This window comes from Myodes glareolus, chromosome 1, assembly GCF_982192425.1.
Source record: "Myodes glareolus chromosome 1, mMyoGla1.1, whole genome shotgun sequence".
NCBI lineage: Eukaryota > Metazoa > Chordata > Mammalia > Rodentia > Cricetidae > Myodes > Myodes glareolus.
The window spans coordinates 53,354,956-53,381,348 of NC_142026.1; the positions used below are offsets into that span (position 1 = coordinate 53,354,956).

Here is a 26,393-nt window from a genome sequence, read left to right on the forward strand (position 1 = left end):
GGGTCCCCTGGAAAAGCAGTCAGTGCTCTTAACTGCTGAGCCATCTCTCCAGTCCCATGTTGATTTTTTTTTTTTGAGGCAGGGTTTTGCTAATGTAACTCAGATTGGCTTTGAACTCATGGTCCTCCTGCCTCCCACATACAGGAATTGCATCCCACCCTTGGGTAGACTGTTATTTCTCTGGGTCTTCTTTGCATCCAGAAAGCTTATATCCTATGGTCATGCTAACTGTTTTTGTCTACCCTGTTTTCATTTCATTTTTATTTGTGTGTATGTGTGTGTCTGTGTGAGTGCATGCCAAGGGCAGGCAGGTGTTCTCGCTGGCTGGAGAAGGCCCTGGGCTTTCTGGAATCGGAGCTAGAGGTGTTTGTGACCTGCCCAGTGTGGGTATTGGGAATTGACCACTGGAAGAACAGAAAGTGTTTTTAACCATGGAGCAATCTCTTCAGTGCCTTGGTATTTTAGGTCCTATATAAAATTCCTATGGGGCTTAAGCCATTGTGAATTCCTGCTACTTCCGTGATGTCCAGACCTTGGGTGCTCACAGAGGACAGATGGGGTTTCAGGTGTGGGACCTGTCCAAGAGGGATGGATGAGGGAGGCAAGGGTGAGGTAAATGAATGCCTGGCCGTGCAGCAACAGGCCAAGGGATAAGGGTGATGTTCAGGCAGGGCTACAGAGGGGCAGCCTCGAGACTGCTTCTAGGACTTCCTGTTTGTGCCTGACAGGACCCGACAGGTCTGTATGACAGAGAGGGAACAAGGTGGAGGGCGGCGTCAGCCCTCAAGGGCTTGGCTGAAGGGGACTGTGGGGCTTCGGCCGTAGGGGAGGAGGATGCTCCGTCCTGGAGTTTGCTGTCTTCTGGTTTGAGTCGAGAAGAGGGCAGGGTGAAAGACTGTCAAGGCTTCTGGGTTGAGTAAGTGGACAGGTTAGATCCCCTGATCCTACAAATGACCGCGGAGGAATATCTTGTCATATGTGGTTGCTAAGGCCCAGGCCAATCAGTTCAGGGTTTGGGACTATTCCACGTTAGCTCACACCCTGTATTGGGGACCCTGGGTGGTTTATACGACCTCCTGAGATCTGAACCGCCCCAACTGTGTACTGGGACTTGCCAGGGCTTGCCTCACCCACCTCCGACCCCATTGGCCCCTCACGGGCTCCCCACACCCTCTCTGCAGCAGACATCTTTATCCTCAGAGGCCAGGATGTCACCATTTGGAAAACTGCGGCTTTCTCGGGGTCCCTTAAAGCCTTTCCTAGCCCTCAGCAGTCAGCAGGGGTTACCAAGGCAAGGGACAGGGACTGTCACTGTGTACATTTGCTGGGCAGTCTTCCAGGATATCCTGTTCTCTTCATCTGTCGACCCAGCAGAGGGATTCATGGGGCTTCTGCATGTTTGGGCTGAAAGGCTCTTGTCTCTCCATCCGTGCGCAACTGCTTGGCTTTTTGTTGTTGTTGTTGTTACACACACACACACACACACACACACACATTCATTTAAAGAATTGAGACCACCCAGAAATACAGACGATGAAAGTATAATAAATTTTGACTCCACCAATTTGTCACTGGGCCCGCCCCACACTCTCGATTTTTCTGACAGTGCCTTTCCTCCCTCCCTCATTCAAAACCTGCCTAGTGCATGGGAGCTATATATAGCTCAGAGATAGAGTATTTGTCTAACATGCGCAAGGCCCTTCTGGGTTCCATCCCCATCACGAAGAGAAAACAAGATTTAAAACTTCCTAGAAAATTAACCAGAACCTGAACAGTTATTTGCCTTTCAAACTCTCATTTTGGAAGCTTGGCCAAGTGGAAAGAGAGCCTATTGGAGCCTCATCCATGGCTGCTGTTCTGGCTTTTGACCACATGGGAGCACTATTGAATACTTAATCAGCTCAACCTCATAAGGCTATGTCGCTTACAATTTCTTAGGTTTTTGTTTTCCCCTAGAGAAACACATCAGCCAGGGAGACTAGATCCCAGGTGGTTAGTACTAACTCTTCTTCCCGAGTCCACGACACCAGCCTGATTGCCCTGCTCTGCTGAGTTCCATTTGGGGAACTCAGGGCGGCCCGTATCTTTCACTGTGCTTGGAAAAGGGTCTATTGGGATTTCCTGAATGTGCCCATGCACCTGTGGCACATGCAGGTGTGGGAGGGGCGCAGCTGGGTGTGCGCAGAGGACCATTCGTAGCAGTTCTGGGGCTACCAGGTTTGTAAAAGTCACCGGTAAGTCAGCTTGTGAAAACTACCTTCCGGGAATTAGGGCGCTAATTACACAGTGTGCGTGGGACTGGTCCCTTTCCCCCACGCTCTCAAGTTCTGGGCTCTGGCACACACCTTTCTGGTAGACACCTTCACATGCATTGCTGCAGGCTGTTGCTGGAGGTACTGAGCCCCAAGCTTGCCCATGAGAAGACTGGTCCGGCATCCTCTGGACTCTGGTCCCGGAGCCTTATTTTTTGCTGCTCTTTACTGTCACTGTTAGCGCCAGGAACTTGAGGGTTTTGTTTGCGTGACCATATGCGCGCCACTGGGGCCTGCAGAGGCCAGAAGAGGGAGTCAGGGCCCTGGAACTGGAGTTACAGATAATAGTGAGGCTGGGAACTGACCTGGGTCCTACGTAAGTCTTTACTTTAAAAAAGTTACATTGTGTGTGTGTGTGTGTGTGTGTGTGTGTGTGTGTGTATACAAGTGTGAGTGTGTCAAGTCGGAGGACAAATTTCTGGAGTGGGTGCTCTCTTTTCACCACGTGGGTCCTGTGGACTGAACAGGTCAGGTCCTCAGGCTTGGTGGCAAGTGCTTTTACCCTCCGAGCCATCTCTCGGGCCCGTATACTTACATGTCTTTAACCACAAATCTGGTTATTATTTCCTTAGGAGGGACCCCTCGGAGTAGAATTACTGGGTCAAAGGGCATATATAAAATTATTGAGGGTACTGACAGTGTGGAACCTCTTTGGCCAGTACAAAATGAGAAAATGATCACGAGTCAACTCCCAGCATGGCCAGGGTCCATCAGTGCCTACAGAACTGTGTGTGTGTGTGGGGGGGAGTATTTATTAAGGATACTGTGGGTGATGGAGTGTCCCTCACACTTGGGATGTGGGAAAGGCCCAGAGCTTTGCTACAGGCTAGCTAGGAAGTCTGGCTGACCCAAGTTCCTGCCTTTCACACCTGAGCCTTGACCCTGTCTCTCCTCTCTCCCCCGGCTCGCTGGAGGACTCTGAGGATGGAACGGTGATGTGGGACTTTCAGCCACGCCCCAAAGCTCCTGTTTTAGAATGCAGTATCACCGCTGACAACAGAAGGTGACATCCGGGCTCTTTTACACTGGTTGGGAAAAGTGAGAGTCAGCAGGCAGGCCAAGGCACCTGCAGGGCAGTGGCAGGTTTCTGTTTGTTTGTTTAAGCAAATACACCAACCACATTTCCGCTGGTGTGTTTCCATGGTCTCTGAACAAGTGGGTGTAACAAGGTAGCAACATTATAGAATACTTACCGCAGTTAAGTATCCAGTCTTCCTTTTCTTTCCTTCCTTCCTTTTCCTCCTCCCCCTCCTCCCCCTCTTTTCCCTCCTCCTCATTCTCTCCCTTCTCCTCAACCCCTCTTTCTGCTTCTTTGAGACAGGGCCTCCTCACTCTACAGAACAATCAAGCCTGAAACTCACTATGTAAGTCTCAAGCTTGGAGCAGTCCTCCTGCCTCAGCCCCTCCAAGTGCTGGGATGACAGGCATGCCCCCATGAAACTTTGCTTGAATATTCCTCACAAAGGGTCTTTTCTATGGTCACACGAAGCCTGTGGCGGTTACACCAGAGCTCCGTGGTCTAGCCTGGGTCCTTGTCTTAGTCAGAACCACTATTGCTGTGATGAGATTCCATGACCAAAAAGCAAGTTGGGGAGGGGAGGGTTTATTGGGTTTACACATTGCAGCCCGGTCATTGAAGGAGGTTGGGACAGGAACTCAAACAGGTCAGGAAACTGAGGCAGGTGCTGATGTAGAGGCCATGAGGGGAGTGCTGTTTACTGGCTTGCTCCTCATGGCTTGTTCAACCTGCTTTCTGACAGCACCCAGGGATGGAACCACCTACAGTGGGCTGACCCCCCCATCAATCACTAATTAAGAACACGCCTTACAGCCCAATCTTATCAACGTGTTTTCTCAGTTGAGGATCCTCCTTTCCGATTACTCTAGCTGTGACAAGTTGATATAAAATTAGCCTCGTTTTTTGGTTCGGATTTAGTTTTTTGTTTTTTTTTTTTTAACTTTATGTGTATGCGTGTTTTGCCTGCATGTATTTAAGAGCAGGTGGATGTCCACGCTGCTGTCTGGGAGAGCTCAGGGCTTGGGAGGCAGTGCACACACTTCGGGCTGGGTTTACTTTAGTTTATTCTTAAATCCATTCACACAGGTGGGAGATGGGCCTTTAACAGACAGAAGAATCGACTGTAAAGTGGATTCACTGGGCTGGAGGGAGGGCTCAGAACCTGCCAGGGGTCTCTTGCAACCTCCTGGAACTCTAGCTCCAAGGGTCTCCGACACCTCTGGCTTCTGCAGCCACCTGAAATCACGTGCACACACCTGTGCACAGACACACACCTATGTGCAATTCTTTAGACAATGTAACTTAAAGGCAAGTGTGGCACATTCAGGCTTCATGGGGATATTTTTCTTTTCCTGAGACAGGGTTTCTCTGTGTAGTCTTGGCTGTCCTGGAACTTGCTCTGTAGACCAGGCTAGCCTCTAACTCACAGAGTGTCCACCTGCCTCTCCCCCCTGAGTGCTGGGATTAAAGGCGTGTGCCACTGCCAGCCAGTTGGAGTTTTTTTGGTTTTTTGTTTTTAGATTTATTTATAACATAAAGTGTTCTGCCTGCATGTATGCCTGCACGCCAGAAGAGGGCACCAGACCTTTGGTTGTGAGCCACCATGTGGTTGCTGGGAATTGAACTCAGGACCTCTGGAAGAGCAACCAGTGAGCCATCTCTTTAGCCCCCTGGAAACCTTTATAAGAGAAAATCTTGGCCATATGCCACAGATTAGACAAAGGTATGCATGCTAGTCAGAATTTTTGTCACTGGGACAAATCCTGAGACGAAAAACCTTGGGGAAGAAAGGTTTGTTCAAGCTCATGATTTTACAGGGGACACTACTGTTTGAGCAGAGGTAGAGAGTGATGTCACAGCAGGGGGACCCAGTGTGGCAAAGGCACTCACTTCACAGCAGGCCAGGAGTAGAGACACAGAACGAAGTCAAGGACAAGATCTGCCCTTCCAAAGCACAACCCCAGTGGTCACTTCCTGTAACCTGTCCCACACCCTAGTTCGCACCACCTCCCAATAATGCCACCAAAATATGAATCCATCTGTGAGTTGACCCTGAGTAAAGACAGACCCCCAACCGCACCACCAGCTGGCCACCAGGCCTTCCACTCTTGGAAGGCAGCTCCTCCCATCCAAAACACAACGGGGCATTTACATGCAGGTCTCTGAATGTGTGAGAGAATTTCAGAACATAGCAAGCTGTCCAGGAAAGCACCTTCCTGTACAAAGACATACGTGAGCAGAGGGGGATCTGTGCAATCCTTACGAGTTAGAAAGATGACCTTAAAGGAAAATAGCAAACGACTGGAGAAATTTTGTATCTATCCATATATTTTTTTCTTTTCTTTGTAAGTGTTGCCCCCTTGTGTGTCATATGTGTAGTGCCTGTGGAGGTCAGAAGCGAGTGCTTGACCCCCAGTCAGATGCTGTGGGCCACCATGGCGGTGCTGGGAATTGAACCCAGGCCCTCTGGAAGAGCAGCCAGTGCTCTTACCAACTGAGCCGTCTCTCTAGCTCCTAAAATGTTATTTTTATAACCCTAAATACAGAAGCCTATCTTGGAGTGTCTGGAAGGTAAAGAAGATAATGGTGCCAGACTGTCTTTGGTGCTACTAGGTACCGTTTTTCAGAGGGGATGTGCATGCCCCCAGTGTAGTTTGCAAAGAAAGATCAATCTTGTTCCTAAATCATAAAAGGGGGAAAGAGCCCTTATAGAAACCACAGGCTCCAGTGAGGCTCTTGTTAAGGTGCAATGTGTGTTCAATTTTTCCAGGATCGTTGCATCATCGTATGACAAAACCGTGAGGGCTTGGGACGTCGAGACGGGTCAGATTCTGGTACGTATGCCCTGTCTCAGCGAGGGTGCCACAGTACGAGATCATGACTGGGCTTTGGTGGCTGTGGGCTGGACCTAGGATTGGGGACAATGACAGAAGCCCCAGCTTCCAGGGAGGACATATTCTCATCTGCAGGGTTAGAGGATGCACTGACGGAAGGGTGGGTGTTGGGCAAGAAAGGCTTCCATCCCAGACAGGTCAAGGGCTACTCTCAGAACCACAGGAAGACACCAAGAGTGGGTCGGCCATGACACCCCAAGTTCCCCTGTGAGCCATTTGAAGCAGGAAGTGGGGCTGAGGCCACAGAGCAAAGGCTAGGCAGCGGATGTGCCAAAGCTTTAGACTTTTTCCAGTCTCTTCTCTCTGTGTCACAGACGGGGCCACTACCCACCTCTCCCCACAGTCCTCTCTCCCGCTCTCCACAGCCCTGGGCTGTCTCAGTCCTGCTCAGGGGTCCTCTGGCACCTCCTGTCCCACACCTAACTTCCCCTGCTTCTCTCTCTCAGTCAGTCTTCCTCACTTCCCTCTCTCTCTCTCCAATTTTTTTTTTTAAAGACAACCTTTCTAACCAGGCAGTGGTGGCGTACACCTTTAATCCCAGCACTCAGGAGGCAGAGGCAGCTGAACCTCTGTGAGTTCAAGGCCAGCCTGATCTACAGAGTGAGACCTCTCCAAAACAGATACACAGGTTTCTAAATTGGTGCAGTGGTGGTATACACCTATAATCCCAGCACTGGGAAGACAGAAGCGGGAGGAGCCCATTGCAAGGATAGCCTGGGCTGCATAGAAAAACTGAGAAATAGAGTGTTGGAGGAAGGCCTCCCAGAACCAAAATAACCACATGCACACATGCAAGCAAACCACTCAAACACAAAAAATAAATAAACCTTAAGAGGGAGGAGGAACAAAACCCCGAATATTCAACTTTTCCCCATTGTGAACATTTTAAGTATTATTCACGGACTAAACATCTTGGTGTGTCTTTTCCTGTACACATTTGCACTTCTGCCTGTTTTTGTCTTGCTAGGCAGCCCAGGCTAGCCTAGAACTCTTGATCTTTCTGCCTTGGCCTTTGAGGGCTAGGAATCCAGCATGGCTGACTTCTGTCACCCTTTCTGATCAATGCACAGGACTTAGTATAGATGGAGTAGGCCCTGCCTCTCTGTCCCTGACAATAAGGACAATATAGTGTGTGTGTGTGTGTGTGTGTGCCCGTGCACATGCCATGGCATCTAGATGGAGGTCATAGGACAGCTTTTCAAAGTTGGTTCTCTCTTGAGCCATCTCCCTAGCTTTGCCTAGATAGATACATACATATGTACGGATATGATTGATTGATTGATTGATTGATTATATGTGTAGACATGTGTACCCTAGTGTATATACGTGCACCCCATGAGTACAGGTACCTCTAACAGCCAGAAGAGGGTGGTATATCTCCTGGAGCAGAAGTTATAGGAAATTGTAATCTGCTTGATATGGATGCTGAAACTGAACCCAGTCCCCTGTAAAAGTAACAGGTGTGCATAACCACTGAGCCAGCTCCCCAGCCCTGCATATGTATGTATGCATGTGTCTGTGTATGTATATATATATATATATTATATATATATATATATGTAATATCTTCAGGTATATATGGCTAGATTTCATTGTTAATGTAATCAGTATAGAAACACAAACCTTAATTTAATCTTTCCAGATAGCTGTGCCAACTCACAGCCTAGGCATTCAAGAAGGGGATACTCTCCCATTCCACAGGCCAGGTGTCATAAACTTCAAAGAATTAGCCATTGTGGTAGGTTAAAAAAAATAAAACTTCTATGTATTTTTCCTGACTTTGAGCCTTTTTTCCAAGTGTCTATTTTTTTTTCTGCTGCGATTTTCCCGCTGCTGTCTTTGGCTAGCATTTCTATTTCAAGCACCCTTCTTTTTAAAAAGTCCTTTTATTTATTTTTATTGCACAAATCACCCATGATCCTGGCCAGCGTTTGGGATGACTTAGTGAGCGAAGGTTGCTTGACAAATGGCTCCAAAACTTGGTTGCCTTAAACAGCCAACATTTTTGTTTTGTTTTGTTTTGTTTTTTTCAAATCTCACACAGTTTCTGGAAATCTAGAAGCAGCTTACCAGGATGGTTCTGGCTTCAGTCTTTCTTAAGTCCCAGTGATGGTGTCATCTGGGGCTCCAGTTGCATTCAGGTCCCACTGGGGCAGAAGGATCCCCTTCCAAGATGGCTCACTCCCACAGCTGTTGGCAAGAGTCCTCTGCTCATATCCTTGTGGGTCCCCAGGGCCACGTGGAGCTGTGTGTGTGTCTTTAGGACATGACAGTTAAGGCTCATGGAGCGTGTGATCCAAGAAAGAACAAAGAACAAGCCACAAGTATCCTCACCCTCTTTCCCCATCCTGCTTTCTTTTTCCTTCTGAGATTCAGGTTGGCCTTGAACTCAGAATCCTCCTGCTGCAGCCCACCATATCCTGGGATTACAGGCATACTGCACCATGCCCAACTTCTTTGTTTTAAATTTTTCCTTTCTTTTTTTTTTTTTTTTTTTTTTTTTTTTTGGATGCTGGGAGTATAATCCAGGGCCCCAAAAGGCTAAACACACACCATACCATGAAACTACTCCACAGCTCTACAGCACTTTAATCTCTCTCTCTCTGTCTCTCTGTCTCTGTCTCTCTCCATTCCCTCCCCTTCCCCCTTTTTCCCCCCTTTCCTTTCCTCCCTTCCTGTCTCTTTGAGAGAGGAGCTCACTTGTAGCCCAGGTTGGCTTTGAAGTTGCCATCCTACCACGTGAGCCTCCCAAAGCTGGGATTACAGATGTACTCCAGCACACCCAGCATCACTGATTTCTTTCTTAATGTAGTGCCACGTGGTCCCTTCTGCCATATTCTGTCCAGCAGAAGTGAGCTCTGGGTCTGGCCCCACTTAATAAGGTCATGGCTGGGCTCAGTCCCTTGAAAGAGCTCTGAGAGCACCCCTTGAAGCTGGAGATGGCTGAGCAGCTGTGCTGTCCTCTTTGGGTTCTGCCTCATTCCAGTGGAAAGTCAGGCATGACACCTTCGTCGTGTGCTGTAAATTCTCTCCCGACGGAAAGTACGTGCTCTCAGCCTTGGATGTGGATCGCGGCATCTGCTTGATGGATCCAGAAAACATCACCACCGTGATCCAGATCAAAGGTGAGGTGGCCGGGCTCCCTACACACAGCAGCAGTGCGTTACCACTTGGTCAATTGGTCAATAGGGATCTTCAGCGGGTTCATACGGGGAGACCGCCGGGCTGAGGGCCATGCTATGAGCCCCGCACACATATTAAAAATTGCCACCATGTGGAGGCAGGAGGGTGAGGAGTTCAAGACGATCTCTTAAGACCCACATCTACATCTTTAAGATATAAAAACAACAGTCACCACGGATTATTTTCCTGGGTGACACCATGCTATTGCGATGTAGGAGGTAACTATGGGGGGAAGCATGCAGGATTTCCCTATGTGATTTCTTATATTTACATGGTAACTTTGCAGTTGTCTCAAAATGAAAATTAAGAAAACCCTTCATTGTTTAAAAAAAACAAAACCAAAAATCAGTAAGTAAAAGGTGGCGGAATCTGTTTTGTATTCTTCTTGGTAGTGTTTATTGCTGTTCAGTGTGTATGTGTTGACGGGATGGAATCAGGGTTTGGCACATCCTAAGCAAGTGCTCTACCACTGAGCCACACCCCAGTCCCTCACTGGGAGATTCGAGGCAGGGGCTCTACCACTGAGTAATGCCTCAGCCCAGAGGTATTATTAATAAGGCATTGCTAGGTGACCTTTCTGACTTGTGTGTGTGTATCTCCCATATGTCTTTGATTTTTATTGTATTACCTTTCAGCATTTTGCACTTTCCTATTAATGGATCCCTTCCTATCCTCCCCTGCCTTCACACTCCCAAGTCCTAGTTACATACCCACCTTCTTTACACGCCGTCCCATCTCCAGAAATAACACTGTGTATGACTTAGAGGTTCCCTCCAGCCAGGAACTACCACGCACTCCTCTCGTGGCTCTTGGCATGCAGCAGGTCACAACAAGGGGTTTCTCTCCCATTGAACTGGGAGCTGTGTGGTTGTGTGTAGTCAGTCAGCTGGGCTGAAAGCCTGGCATACAGTAGACGAGCAGGAAATACTCGTGCAGATGGACAGTCCCTTGTGAAAACTGGGATTGTTCCTATAGCATCACCGGGTGGTAGGGTTCCCCGGGTCTTTCCTTTGAGGTCATATATCTCTTTGCTTGTGTGTAGATCATCACAAGAGGTCCATCACAGCATGCTGCTTTGACCCTGACAGTCAGAAGGTGGCGTCTGTCTCCATGGACAGGTGCATCAAGATCTGGGATGTCACAGCCCATGCCACGCTGTTTACCATACCCAAGTGAGAAGGGTTCTGGTGGGCGGTAGTGTGTGTGTGTGTGTGTGTGTGTGTGTGTGTGTGTGTGTGTGTGTGCAGCAGCATCCTACATCAGGAAGGTGGGAGAGATGTCTGCATTCTTTCCTGGATTCCACATACAAGCCAGTGTCCCAATAGAGGCATCTTCAGGGTGGTCCCAAGATGGGGGAGAGGGGTCCCAGGAGACCAGAGAGAAGCCAGCACTGTAGCTTAGGGGCTGAGCCAGGCAGGGTCTCAGATGCATTTGTTCCAGTGTGAACTCTTACCAGCAAACATGCCCAGTGTCTCCCTGAAAATATGAAGCTTGGGGCCAGGAGTGGTGGTGCAAATCCCTAATCACAGTGCGGAGGGCACAGAGGCAGGCAGATTTCTGCGAGTTTGAGAGTTTAGCCTGGTCTACATCCCAACAGCCAGAGCTACACAGTGAAAACACTGTCTCCAAACAACTACGCAGTGGAGTTCAGCCAGGCACAGCGGCACTATCTCTAATTCCATCACTAGAGAAGTGGAGGCGGAGGCAGAGGACTGAAAGTTGAAGGCCAGTCTAGACTCCACGGTGAGGCTCGGCTCTAAAATGGGAAGATCCGGTTCCAGGTGAGCCTTGCTGGTGGCCACTGTCTAGTGGGGGAGCCCTCTGTAGCGGGTGCTGATGTCAAGATCACAGACCGTGTACACACCTATCACGCTGCCTGCCCCGCTCAGCTCCTCCTTCCCGGGTCAGCGACTGTGAGCATGGACCTGGGTTTCCTCGCCTTTGGAAATGAGCAGAGAAACGGCAGAGGAAGAATGGTCCTCAGCGTGTGCCATGTCACCTGAATGTTTAGGGGGACACGGAGGCAGGAGGCTGTGCTCCCCTCTTCCACTGCTCCTTATAGCCACTCTGTGCCGGCATCAAAGGGATGGGGTAGCAGAGGCTGCCCGGAGTACAGGCTGTGGGCAGAGGTTCTGATTCATTTTGCTCAGTTGTGCTCATGAACCCAATAGAGGCAGCTGATAGTTTAAAGTCAGGTTAAATTCAGGCCTGGAATTGTAGCTTTTAGCAGGCAAATGGAGAGGTAAGGGTCTCAGAATCTCAGCGCTGGGGTTTGCTTTCCGGGATGAGGTCTTCGGGGTCATGCAAGAGACTATGCTTCATTTCACGTGTTGCTATTGACGTAGCTAAATTCCTAGCAACTTTTGACAAGATCTGGTGGCTTTTTATTTTTTTAAAAAAAAAAACGTATAAATGTATGAGAATATGAGACAGAACACAGCAAGTTTGAAAGGAACAAGGGAAGAATCTGCACGGTGAAGAATGTCTCTGGTCTTGTAAACGTTGTTTCCTTCCTCAGCAGTTACTACCCCCACTCCCTCCTTGTCTGTCTGTCACACTATACCACCTACCCATTTAGGGGTCAGTGAAATGGTTCAGCTGCTGGAGGGGCTTACCACCAACACCAATGATTTGAGTTCGATCCCTAAGACCCTAAGGTAGAAGGAGAAGACCGACTCCTGTAAGTTGAGCTCTGATCAGCAACACTCATTGAGTTACACATGCATGCCCTCGTACACACACACACACACAAACACACAATAAATAATAAATGTAACAAAAAATAAAAATTAACCGAGCAGTTTGGGGGAGATGGCGTTTTCATTATTTATGCTGAAATGCATGCAACATAAATTTTGACCATTCTTTTGGTGCACAGTGCATTGGATGAATTACATTCGAAGTGTTTTGCAACCTTCAATATCTATTTCCAAAATGTTTCGCCACACCAAAGGGAAACTGTATCCGTTAAGCAATGACTTCCCACTCCCTGAAGCCCCTGGGAGCCCTTATTCCACTTTCTGCCTCTATGAATTTGCCTAGTTTAGATATTTATATAAATGAAATCATATTTGTCCTCAAGTAACTGACTCCTTTCACTTAAGGTCTTCAAGGTTCATCCCTGTAGTAGCACATGGCAGAGCTTCATTTCTTGCTAACTGCATAGGACTCCATTATATATATGAATATACATACATACACATACATATTGATATTAATATATACCATTTGTTTATTGGTTTATTGATGGTTACTTGTTTTATATATACAAATATATAAAAACATATCATAATTCTTTATTAATGGGAATTTCACATCATGCACCCGAATCCCACTCACCTCCCAGTCCCTCCATATCTGTCTCTCTCCCATTCTGTGTCCCCCACTAAAAGAAAATCGGCCCAAATTAATTGAAAACAAAACAGAACAAACAAACCACCTCACTCCTCTATCCTTCCCATCTCTGGGACACCTCTTCATTGGTCCTGGTGGCACTGGGCGCTGTGGTGTGTCACACAGTGTAGCCTTTTGTCCAATCAGTCCCATCAGCTCTGGGCCCTCACTGAAATGCCTCTCAGATACCCTGCTGTGGGCATTAGTTTTTTTCTGCATCTGTTTGAGTCCCTGCTTTCAGCTCTGCTAGAAGAAAGCTGACAGTGGAAATGATGGGTCAAATGGCAGTACTGTGCTATGTTTAGCTTTTTTAATTTTTTAAAAATTTAACTTACTATTTTTACTATTTTATGTGAATGGATGTTTGATTTGCACTTCTGTCTGTGCACCCCAAGTGTGCAGTGCCTGTGGAGGCCATAAGAGGGCGCTGGACCCTCTGGAGTTGGAGTTACAGATGGTTGTGAGCAGCCATTAACTGTCAATAGAAAATTCAAGGCAAGGGAAATCTGGATATACATATCACTTCTTCCGTGTGTAGCTTCTTGTCTAATGTTCTAGGTTCTCTTTGTTCATTAGTCCTTTCTCCTTAGAAAACAACTTTTGAGGGGCTGGAGCAATGACTCAAGTTTAGAGCACTGACTGCTGTTGAGAGAGAAGGCCTGCTTCACGTCCCGACCGCCTGGCAAGCTTACACCTGAAATAGCCACACAGAAACTAAATTCATTTCAACACTGCCTGGCCCATTAGCTCTAGCCTCTTATTGGCTAACTCTCACATCTTGATTCAACCCATTTCTAATAATCTGTATGTCCCCACAAGTTCATGGCTTACCAGGAAAGATTCAGCATGTCTGACCTGGCAGCTCCATGGCAGCTCTCCCCCTCTCTCCTTCTTCCCAGTATTCAGTTCTGTCTACTCCGCCTACCTAAGTGCTGCCCTATCAAAAGGCCAAAGCAGTTTCTTTATTCAACCAATGAAAGCAACACATAGACAGAAGACCCTCCTACACCATTTCCCCTTTTCTGTTTAAACAAAAAGGAAGGCTTTAGCTTTAACATAGTAAAATTACATATAACAAAACAGTTATCAAGCAAGAATTACAGTTACAATATTTATATTTATTTTATCTTTTATCATAACAAAGGAAAACCATAACTATCTATCTATTCTTCAGTCTATTCTTCCAGGGGACCTGAGTTTGATTCCCAGCAACCATATGGTGGCTCACAACCATCTGTAGTGAGATCTGGTGCCCTCTTCTGGCCTGCAAGCAAACATACATGCAGAATACTGTATATACCATAAACAAATCTTTAAAAAAGAAAGAAAACAACTCTTGAGCGTTTATTTCTTTTTTCTGTTTTTTTTTATTACAACAGTGTTTCTCTGTGTATCAGGCTGTCCTAGAACTCACTCTGTAGATCAGGCTGGCCTTGAACTCAGAGATCTGCCACTACCAATAGGCTTCTCTTGAACCATTTAAAAAACAAAAACAATTTTTTTTAAAAAAAACAATTATTTATCTTAATGCATGAGAGAGCGAGGAGAGAGAGGGAGAGAGAAAGGGAGGGAAGAACACACACACACACACACACACACACACAGAGTTGTGTATTCCTGCACCACATACATGCCACAGTGAGGACGAACTATAGAAGTTGGTTCTCTCCTCCCTCCATGTGAGTCCTGGGACCCAAACTCAGGTCACGGGCTGTTGGAGTTTGGCTTCACCTTCAGAGGCTGAGCCATAGCCTCTGCTCATGAGTATCTTGCTGGCCCACCACTGTTTCGAGAGCAACAAATTCTTAAGACCTTCTATCAAGGGGGTTAGGTGGCTCCCATCTTTCATCCCAGCACTCAGGAGGCAGAGGTAGGAGGATCTTCAAGGCAAGTCTAGTCTACACAGCAAATCCCAAGACAGTCAGAGCTACACAGCGAGATCATGTGGGAAGAATTTTCATCTGACAAAGCCTCAATGTATCTTTCCCTTCTGAAGTATACCTGGTTGGGTGTTTTCTTGGTTAACATTACTTTCCCCTTTCCTCCTTTTTTAAAATTCTGGTCTCACTGTGTTGTCCCATGCTGATCACAGACCAGTCTGGCTTCAAAGTTGCAGTGCTGCTGCTCCCTGCCTCTGCCTCTGCCTCTTAGAGACTGGGATTGCAGGTGTGGGGCATCACACTGTGCTGACGGTGCTTTTCTGCAGTAAACTGTTGGGTCACTTTCTTCTGGCTCCAGGATTTCTTCTTTTTTAATATCTATTTGGTCCATCAAGACAGGGTTTCTCTGTAGCTCTGGTTGACCTGTAACTAGCTTTGTAGACCAGGCTGGCCTCGAACTCACAGAGATCTGCCTGCCTCTGCCTCCCAATTGCTGGGATTAAAGGTGCACGCCACCACTACTCAGTAATATTTTTTTAAATTATTTTATGTGTGCACAATGTGCTTGGCACTCATGGGGGGGGGATAGGAAAAGGTGTCAGGGTCTCTGGAAATGAAGTTTTGCACCATCATGTGGGTGCTAGGAATTGGACCCATGTCTTTTGGAAGTACAGCCAGCACTCTTAACCACTGGGGTCAGCTCCCCAGCCCCTGCAGGGTTTTGATGAGAAACTGGGCTTTTTGCAGTTTAGATTTCACTTATCTCCTGTTGTTTTCAAGAAGTTTTCTTTGGGAGGTGGCATTCCCCTCTCCACCTAGGGTCCCATCATGAGTGTTCTTGGGTCTCCTGGCATGGTATGCTAGCATGCACCCCACCTTTGTTTCAGGGCACACACCAATACCATCTCAGACTGCTGCTTCACCTTCAGTGGCCACTTCCTGTGTACCAGCTCCTGGGATAAAAACATAAAAATATGGAATATCCACACGGGGGAGTTTCGAAACCGTGGAGCCTGTGTGACTCTGATGAAGGGCCACGAGGGCTGCGTGAGTTCCTGCTGCATTAGCAGAGACAGTAAGTGACCAACACGCACTGGGAGCTCCGTCTCTTCCTCTTCTCTCCCCTTCGCTTTCTTGCTTTCTCCTCCCCACTTCCTTGCATGTTGCATCCTGAGGGTTGAAATGGAAATGTGAGGCACAGTGAAGCCAGATTCACCCTCCTTTACCACATGCACACTGGAAGAGAGAATTCAGCTGGCTCCTTCATAGTAGCTTTCCTGGGTACAGAAAAGAGGAGACTCCCCAGGATTCTAGCAGGAGGGGTGGTGCTCCCCTCACCCCACCCCAAATGCCCCAAGCCAGGGGAGAAATTCATGGACATTTGCTTTCCAGTGGCAGGGACCCCAGCTCAAAGCGGCTTAAACAACAAAAGAAACCTTTAATGTTTTGGGTATATATAAACTCTTATGCAGATTGCCTTAAAGTGGTGTTTCTCGAAGTGTGGTTGGTCTTTAAATAATTTGCTTGCTGAAATACAGTTTCTGACTCTCAAACCAGACGAAGAGGGGCTGCAAGATTCTGCATTTTAATAAACTCCCCCAGGTGCATATAAATCACAAGAACCATTGCCTTAAAGGAAACACTTGTCAACGCCTGCGATTCCGTCAGGTTTTAATCCTGAGTACGGAATATCCTCTATGGAAGGATGCTTCCTACCACGGTCTCGCACACCAGTCTTTTTCCTCCGGCCCCTTCTGCTTCTCCCTTATTCAGCTATCCCCTTCGGGAGGAAAGGATGGCCTCGCGGGTTTCCAAGCCCCTCTGGTTCTGGCCACCGGCATTCCTCAAGAAGTGCATTTCTGCCTGATGACGTCAGCACCAAGTCTCTGGGAGGCTTGCATTGGCTCAGCTTGGGACACACCCATCTCTGAGCCAATCACATAGCAGTGAATGACAGGCTCTGATTGGCCAGAATTGGGAGGCGGTTCTGCCTCCAGAGTTAGAGGTGGGGGTTAGTACCCTGTAAACCAGAGGTACTGAGAACAAGAGGGGACTGTTACTTTACAGGAAAGTGAGGTGTTGCTGCCGGTGAAGTGACTTGGGTGTGAAGGGGAACAATGACAAGAAGCCGTCTTCAGTAATGAAGGTGTAGCCAGGGCCCTTCGAGGGAAGTAGCTGTTGAGGGATGCCCAATTCTTAGCGCGCACACACAGGCACACACACACACCACACACACACACACACACACAGACACACGCGCGCGCGCGCATGCTCCTGTATGTACGTATGTATATATGTATATACATATATATACATATATACATACATATACATATATATATTTTAAATTATGTTCATGTCGAGCCAGGCAGTGGTAGTGCAATCCTCTAATCTTAGTACTTGAGAGGCAGAGGCAGGCAGATCTATGGGAGCTCAAAGCCAGCCTTGTTTATAGAGCTAGTTCCAGTACAGTCAGGACTACACAAAGAAGCCCTGTCTCAAGAAAAAAAAATGTATGCATGTATGTTTGGGTATGTACATGTGTGGCTTATGGAGGCCAGGGAGATCAGATCCCCCGGGGTTGGAGTTACAGGCAATTGTGAGCTGCCTGATGTGGGTGCTAGGAACTGAACCCAGGTCCTCTGCAAGAGCAGCATGCACTCCTAACCACCGGACTGTTTCCCACAGCTCTATACTCACACACTTTTGCAGATATTTTTACTGTTTTAAACCAAGGGGTGAAATGCTGTTACATGTCTCTAAGCGCAGGAGCACTGCGGTCGGCTTTATGGAGAAAACACACAGCATACTGAGATTCGCCGAGGCCTGAGATACAGTGACAATCAACAATGTGTATTAGATAGGATGCCTTCCCAGAAATACAAGCATCGATGGATTAATTTATGAAGACATTGTGACAAGAGGCTTGGGTTTTTTATTGTTGTTTTTCTCATCTTTTATGTGTAAATGTGTGGGTGCGTGCACACGTGTGTGTGGGCACATGCATGTGTGTATGTGCACGCCCCAGCTCTCCATCACTCTCTTGTCTCATTTTTTGAGACAGGGTCTCTCAATCAAACCCAGAGCTCACGAATCAGGTTAGTCTTGCTGGCCACCTTCTTCTAGGGATGGCCTGTCTTCATCTTCTGGGGCTGGAATTACAGGCAGGCCGACATGCTTGCCCGGCACTTAATGTGGGTTCCTGGAGACCCGAGCTCCAGACCCCAGGCTTGTGTGGCAAGTGTTTGAACCACTGAGCCGTCTCCCCAGCTCCCTGGTATTTGTCTGTTTGCTTGTTTTGGGGTGCTTTCCCCCTTGGATTTTGGTTTGTTTTTAAAATAAGGTCTTGGGGTATTTGAGATGGCTTTGTGGGTAAAGTCACTTATTACCAAGCCTGATGGCCTGAGTTCAATCCCTGGGCTCCATATGATGAGAGAGAGAGAAGGAGTCTCAAAAATTGTCTTTTGGTACTGTGTGAACATGTGTACACACACACACACACACACAAACACAATAATTGACAAAACAAAGCAAGGCCTGTTCTGTAGCCCAGGTTGGCCTCAAATCCCCCCCCCCCCCCCAAATCCAAGTACTGGAATTATAAGCCCTCACCACCATATCTAACATGAGCACACACTGACATGTTAGTAAGCCTGCTCGGCTCCTAGGAGCAGGGGCGCCCAGTGGCTGGCTGATTCTCAGGGGTTGGCTGACTACCCTGAGTAACAAAGGAAGGGCTATAGCTGACTGGGCCTCACCGAGTAGCACCAGGAAAGCGCCCAATGTTTTCAGCATGAGCCATGGCAGTACCACCGGGGCCTGCTTTAGCCTTACCACAGTGAGGAGGAAGACAACTCTGTTCCCGCTCCCTCCTTTTGTATTGCAGGCTCTCTTCTCATTTCTGGTGGATTTGACAATACTGTGGCTATTTGGGATGTAGGAGATGGCTACCGGAAGCTGTCACTGAAGGTACCGTGCCTGCACAACATGGTGAATCTGGTTTCCTTCCTTCCTTCCTTCCTTCCTTCCTTCCTTCCTTCCTTCCTTCCTTCCTTTCTTTTTTTCTTTTTTCGATTTTCGAGACAGGGTTTCTCTGTAGCTTTGGAGCCTGTCCTGGAACTCGCTCTGTAGACCAGGCTGGCCTCAAACTCAGAGATCCGCCTGTCTCTGCCTCCTGAGTGCAGGGATTAAAGGCTTGTGCCATCACCGCCCAGGTCTAACTTTCTTTTTTGATGGGGAAAAGGAGGGGGGAAGGAGTAGGATCTTGCTATGTAGCCCAGGTTAACCTCATATTTACGATCTGTCTTAGCCTCCCTGGTGCTGAGATTATGGGTGTGGTCTGTCACTCCTGGTAGTGAGGCTAAAGCAATGAGACACACCTAGACACTTCCCGAGTGTCCTGACACCTTTGTGAGGAAGGACAAAGACATCAGCAAATTAACCACCAACAGTGATGAGGGGGAAAGAGAAATAATCGAGCCATGTGACAGAATGGGACTTAGGAACTAACCCACAGTGGGTGAGCGGCAGGCTATACAGAGGAAGCTCATGATTTGAGATCTGGATGGCAACAGAGAGACCTGGGGGAAAGACACTGGATAGGTAGGGAAGAACCGGAGACCCTGTGCAGAGACTCAGAGGCTACCATGAGGACTTGCCACAGCTGCAGGGCTCCTGCCACCAACAGAGGAGGCCTGCATCCAGTGGTCTTCTGCATCCAGTGGTCTTCTGCATCCAGTGGTCTCCACAGCAAGCGGGGTATTATTCAACCCAGCAAGAATCTAGGGCTGGAGTTCTTACCTCTGATACTATCACCCAGTCGTCTTTGACTGTCAGCCTCTGAGTCTTCAGGGACCCTATGTCTGCACTTCTTGAGTAGCCCATGTTCATCCCACCCCATCCCATGCACCCGAGGCTAGACCGTCTAAGCCGAGGTCTAGAGAATGCCAGGACAAAGGAAGTTTCCATGTCCACAAACAAACAGCTCCATGTTGAACGCTAGCCCTACTCTGCTTAAAATGCCATTCTCCCCACTTGGATTGTTCTAGACTCTCTTCTCTGCTTTCTATCCTCCCACCCTTATCAATTTCATCATCGTGTGCACCTGCGGAGTGTGTGCAGACACACCCATGCACAGTGCACACGTGGGGGTTCAAGGAGAGCTTTGTTGGGTGAACTCTCTCCTTCTACTTTTACATAAGTTGCAGGAATTGAACTCAGATCCCCCGGCTTGTGTGGTAAGCGCTTTACCACTGAGTCACCTCCCTTGCCCTTTTGCTGAGCACGGCAACCCAACCTCCCTGCTCCTTTTCTTCTTAGGCTACTCTGCTGCCTCACTTTCCCGAGACAGAAAGATGCTGAGGGAGAGCCAGACATCACAGACACCACAGAACAGCGGCACCTGTCTCCTCTGGTTTTATTTATTATTAGTAGTATGATGATGATGTTTTTTCAAGACAGGGTTTCTCCGTGTTGCCCTGGCTGTCCTGAAGCTCACTCTGTAAATCGACCAGGCTGGTCTCCAACTCACAGAGATCCACCTGCCTCTGCCTCCCAAGTGCTAGGACCAAAGGTGTGCCACCACCACCATCAGCAGCAGCTCGACTCAGGCTTTATTTTGACCCTCAGGTCAACACAAAAACACAGCCCCTCATTTGCTTCAGTTGCTGTGGATGATTCTACAGTCTCAGTCTCGCGAAGCCCAGAGCCCCTCCCTGGCAGAGCCTTCAAGAGGCACTTTCTCGAGCAACACGGGCAAGCAAAGGCCTGGGACAGAGGAGAATATAGTCTTTTATTTCCTTCTTCTTCTGAGCCCTGTGGTATGACTTGGAAAAAAAAAACACGTTTACAGTAACCTGATAGAGGCATGTAGGCCCCCTCTTCAGTGTTGATGGAACCAAGGATAAGCAAAGGCTTCCTGACTTTTTGCTTCTGTCGTTTTTATAAAGCATTTCTCCTAGGTCTTTGTTAAACTATCTCTTTTGTTCAGGGCCATGATGACTGGGTGACAGATGTTGCTGTTAGCAACAACAAGAAATGGATCCTCTCTGCTTCAAAGGTAAAAGCAAGCAAGCCTTGGCAGACTTAAAATGTTAATCATGTTTGTCGGGACTTGAGACAGGGGAAGTGATTTACCCATGTATGAGACTCCTGGGTAGTCCAGACTTAGGTTTGCCTGCCTGTAATCCCAGCATCTGGGAGGCGGAGGCAGGAGGGGGGTTATTGAGATGGCTTATTAGGTAAAGATGCCCGCCTTCCGCCAAGTCTGCCAACCTGGGGCTCGATCCTCAGCACCCACACAGTGGAAAGAAAGAACTGACTTGTAAAAGTTGCACTCTGATTGCCACACATATGTTGTACATGCCCTTACCCTTAGCCTCCAGCAAAAAATAAATAAAAGTGTTGGGCTTTTTGTTTTTGTTTTACCCGAAACAGGGTTTTTCTGTGTAGCCCTGGCTGTCCTGGAACTCACTTTGTAGGCTGGGCTGGCTTAGCGCTCACAGACCGCCTGCCTCTGATCGCCCCTGGCCCCAACACTGGGATTAAAAGGTATGCATCAGCACTCATGGCTCACTTAAAAAAATGAAACGCACACACACACACACACACACGCACGCACACACACACACACCCAAAACAAAAGGCAAACAATTATTCCCACGCAGGCTCAGTATAATACCTGCACCTAGGAGCGGCCCAGGAATATGGTGCGCAGTCCTTCCTGCCATCTGTGAATCTGGGGATTGTCTCATAGGTCTGGTCTGTTTGAGCTTTGCTGGAGAAGGAAGGGGCAAGCCTGGCTCTGAGTGGCAGAGCCAACAGCAGACTTTGGAGGGCAGACACCAGCTCAGAGCTGAGCAGCAGCATCCACCAGAGGTTCCGGGTGGGTTCCCCCCTCCACAGCACTCATCTGGGGACACCCATTCTAGTGGCACACAACAACTAACCCCTCACCCCAGAGACTATCCCCCAGGAGAGAGCTTCAGAGAAGTGGGGCTCCACCTCGACCTCTGACCTTCAATAGAGCCTTTTGTTGTGAATGCTGGAGGCTTCTACGTCTGTGACACTGTGGTTGAGACACGACCTAATAACTGGTTTTGCCTTGTGATCTTGCTCTGTAGCCCAGGCTATCCTCCAACTAATGATGTCCTGCTTCAGCTTCCTGAGCGCTGGGGTTGTCAGTGTGCACCACAGAGAAGAGCGCAGGGCAGACACTGCAGACTAAGCACCTGTCACCAACACTCACTAGTGTGCGGTGAAGGTCACATGGCCTGTGCCACGGCCTTAACAGGAAGTCAGAAAGGTGTTCCGGTTTCTCAAAACTCTTGTTCTGTAGTTTTTACTTTTCTGTTGTACCAATGCTGTCATTTAAACAAAACCACAAGACTAGGTGAAAGACAACTAGAGTGACAAGCACAGGGCTATTTGAACAAAAGTGTTTAAGAAGAGTATGGAAATACTTTGATACAAGAATGTCCTTATTATATCATATTATAATATCATATAACATTATAATAGAATGATTATTATATAATAATATACTCTACACATATATTGTGATATGTATTGCATATTACATATGGTAGATTATATTCTAGTGTGTACATTATAATACATATTGCATTATGTGTTATAATGTATCATGTTAGATTAATCAAATATCCAATAAAGACATTGTAATTATATATGCTTGTTATATAATGCATATCATAAAGTATATGGATATTATATAAAGTTAATATATAATTATAATATTTTATTGGATACTTAATTTTCATAGACTATATTATTAGTTATTCCTTTTTAAAATTTGCTTTTTTTAATTATACGTTCTTGCTTGACTGTTTGAGACAGGGTCTTACCATTTACTCTAGGCTGGCCTCAAACTCAGGATCCTCTCAAGCACTGGAATATAGATGTCGCCTCTGAAACCAGCCATTGTTGCAGGCTTAAGATACGGAGATATATGATTATTTTATGAAGAGAACATAAACACGGTGGTGAAACAGGCTACTTACAAGTGGCCACCCATGGCGGTACATATCTGTAGTCCCAGTTCCCAGAGTGTTCTACAGGTTCAGTATAATCCTTATCAAAATGCCAAAGGCTCTTCCATACCTGCACCCATGACAAAGTTGGTCTTCACAGGAACCCAGATAGGGTCTCTGAGTACCCCAAACAATCTTGAATAGTAGTATTCACTGTAATGTTATTGGTGGGCTCATACTCCCCAAATTCCAAACTTAACTAAATTCATAATAATTAACACGGTGATAAGTGGCATCAGGACAGACAGACAGTTCAGTGGGACAGACCAGCAAACTGATCAATAAGCTCCGACTTATTTGATCTGATGGTTTTGGAGAATAGACAACCTTTACACACAGTGTTAGGAGATGTCCACACACTGGGCATTTCCATGCAAACGAATGAAACTGGCCCCTTGCCTTATACCACATACCGTCGTCCTTCCAGATTTGTGGGTTTCAACCCACAGATTCAATCAACCTGGATTGAAAATATTAAAAAATATCTCATCAGCATAGCGGCGCACGTCTTTAATCCTACACTCGGGAGGCAGAGACTGGCAGATTTCTGCGAGTTCAAGGACAGCCTAGGCTAGTAGAGAGACCCTGCCTTAAAACAAATCCCGAGGGCTGGGATTAAAGGTATGCACCACCACTGCCTGGCCACACACACACACACACACACACACACACACACACGCAACACACCCACATACACACGCACGCATGCGCACACACACGCACGTACACACACGCACACACACACACACACGCGCGCACACATACAACATAACTGTATCTATACCCGACACACACAGACCTTGTTTCCTAAACAATAGTCTAACATCCATTTGCAGCCTCTCACACATTATATGCAATTTAGAGATGACATAAAGAATAAAGGGGTATGGATGTAAATTACATGCAACTATGACACCATTTATGCGGGGGACTGGAGCATGTTCTGTTGCTGGTGTCCTTCCTTATGTCAACAAAAGCACAGGAAAACATGCTCTTAGAGAGATGACTCAGGTTAAGAGCACTGGCTGCTCTTCCAGAGGTCCTGAGTTCAATTCCCAGCACTAACATGCCACAACCATCAGTAATTCCAGTTCCAGGGCACCTGGTGCCCTCCATAGGCTTCTGTAGGCACACGATGCATACAAACTCACAAGCACACACATGTTTATGTAAAAATAACTAAAAATATTTAAAGCAAGGAAACAATTAAAAATAGAAAAATTGGATTTTATTAAAATTAGTAACTTCTTTTGTGTCCAAAGGCTAGGCACAGTGGGGCACAGTGGGACATACCTGTAATCTCAGGTCCTGGGAGGCCCAGACAGAATGGAGAGATTCAGACCAGCCAGGGCTGCACAGGGAGACCCTGTTTCAAAAAACAAGCAGGATGACATCACTAAATAGTTTAGGGGTAAACATGATATAAATTTGTGTTATTATTCATTCTGTCTGTTTTGCTTTTTAAAGCTAGAATCTCATATATGCCATTTTGGTCTCAAACTTAGTATGTAGCCCGGGATGACCTAGAACTCCTGATCCTCCAACCCCTGCCTCCTGAGTGCTGGGATCACAGGTGTGTGTTGTCACACTCAGAAATGTTATTACTCACTTTATATCCTCATCCTCAATACATTATAAAGTTAGGGATGTTCTTGTCCCATGCCTTAAAAATATAAATTTCTGACAAGCTAACATTTAGCATCATTTCAAAGTCCAGAAATGATAGCCAGCTTATAGATGCGTGTTCAGGGAAGATGTCACCTTCCATTTCTAGGGCAAAAATTTATCAAGGAACTAGAGAGACGGCTCAGTCCATAAAGCATAAAGCTGCCAAGCGTGAGGGCCCAGGTTATGATCCCAGAACCCACATAAAAGCAAGGTGCTATGTCTGTAAGCCCAGCTCTGGGATGGCAGAGAGGCAGCCCCCCACCCCTTCAACTTTTCATTTGCTTTGATAAAAAGTTGACAGAGTGAATAGAATTTGTCAAAATGTACATCTGTGCTGTGTGTTGAATGTGCAGATGAGTTAGAAAAGTCTGATTTGAAGCTTGAAGTGCTGGCACACGCCTTTGATCCCAGCACTCGGGAGGCAGAGGCAGGCAGATCTCTGTGAGTTCAAGGCCAGCCTGGTCTACAGAGTGAGTTCCAGAGCAGCCAGGGTTGCACAGTGAAACCCTGTCTCAAAAAGAAAAAAACAAAATAAAAACTAAAACCCGACAACAACCAGAAGAAAGTCTGGATTGAATTAGGTAGTTCCCAGCAAGCGTTTGCTTTATGTCTCCTGCATTTTTATTAAAATCTTCACAGGAAGCCAGAAAAGAATTTGAAACTCCAGTGTGTTAGTCGAAGTATCTAAGAGCTGAAGGGCTGAGGACTGACATATATATAATTTGTGTGTGTGCACGCACGCGCAGGCATCACATGTATATGTATGCATGCCCTCCTTCAGAGGCCAGAAAGGGGAGTTGTCTGTGGAGATGAGCTCCGTGTGGGTGCTGGAAAGTGAACTCCAGCCCTTTGCAAGTCAGTGCTTTTAACCAATGAGCCATCGCTCCAGCCCCAACGTTTGCTTGTGTCTGGTTTTCTGAGAGGTCTCATTGTGGGGTCCTGTAGCCTGGACTGGCCATGTTGCCAGGACTTCTTGATCCATGGTAGGAACTGATTATTGGTAAAGCCCGTGGCTACTCCTGTGTAGGGACCAGTATGGCTGTTCCCCAAATTTCAGCTTCTGTCTCTCTATAAGACATTTAGTCTCACCTGCCTAATTAGGAAATGGAACACAACACACTCCATATGATTTTTAGAGCTGCTTTAACAAATGGATACAATCGGGAGGTGGTGGTGCACGCCTTTAATACCAGCACTTGCAGGCAGAGGCAGGTGGATCTCTGGGAGTTCGAGGTCAGCCTGGCCCACAGAGTGAGTTCCAGGACAGGCTCCAAAGCTACAGAGAAATCCTGTCTCAAAAAAAAAAAAAAAACTAATAAATGAATGAATAAATAAATGGACACAATGTACAAATATAAATTCCATGCCTTATAATTCCAAAGGATGGCAGTCCAAGAAAGTGACTCACTGGAGTAAAATCAAGAAAATTGCATTTCTTTCTGGAATTTTATTTTATTTATTATTTATGGGGGAAATCAAATTATGTGGAGCTGGAGTTACAGGCAGTTGTGAGCTGCCTGATGTGGGCACTGGGAATAGAACTCAGCTCCTTTGCAAGAACAGCGTGTGATCTTAACCGCTGAGCCATCTCTCCAGCCTGGGATTTATTTTAGTTAGGAAAAAAGGTTCAGAGCTCACAATGTCATGTTCTCTTCTCCCCACCTCAGGCTTGCTTATCACTCAGTCTGGTTGGCCTGAGGCTTGTAAGTCTCCTGCCTCAGTCTCCTGGGTGATGGGGTTATTGTGTATCACTTTGGGGTTTTGTCTTTGTTGTTGTTATTTTCTATGTTCTATGAGTTTAGTCAAATACATGCCATCATTGCAGTAGCTTACAGAACTATAGAATTTTACTGCCTGAAAATGCTCTCATGCTTTGCTCACTCAGCCCCTTCAGCCCCACAATCCCTGTCGGTGCTGTTTCTTCTTTACTGTCTCTTATCACACACATGCACACACATCAAACAACAAATACAACATAAAACATACCACACACACAA

At 47.0% G+C, this 26,393-nt stretch overlaps 1 protein-coding gene across 1 annotated transcript in view; it reads left to right on the forward strand.

Moving 5' to 3' along the window:
• Positions 1-26,393, forward strand: part of Wdr88 (WD repeat domain 88) — a 37,595-nt gene that overhangs the window by 6,764 nt on the left and 4,438 nt on the right. The window contains exons 4-10 of the mRNA XM_087909656.1: positions 3,227-3,315; positions 6,101-6,164; positions 9,211-9,349; positions 10,450-10,579; positions 15,568-15,755; positions 18,567-18,649; positions 20,670-20,738. Coding sequence (XP_087765782.1) covers positions 3,227-3,315; positions 6,101-6,164; positions 9,211-9,349; positions 10,450-10,579; positions 15,568-15,755; positions 18,567-18,649; positions 20,670-20,738 — 762 coding nt within the window. The remainder of the gene's footprint in view (positions 1-3,226; positions 3,316-6,100; positions 6,165-9,210; positions 9,350-10,449; positions 10,580-15,567; positions 15,756-18,566; positions 18,650-20,669; positions 20,739-26,393) is intronic.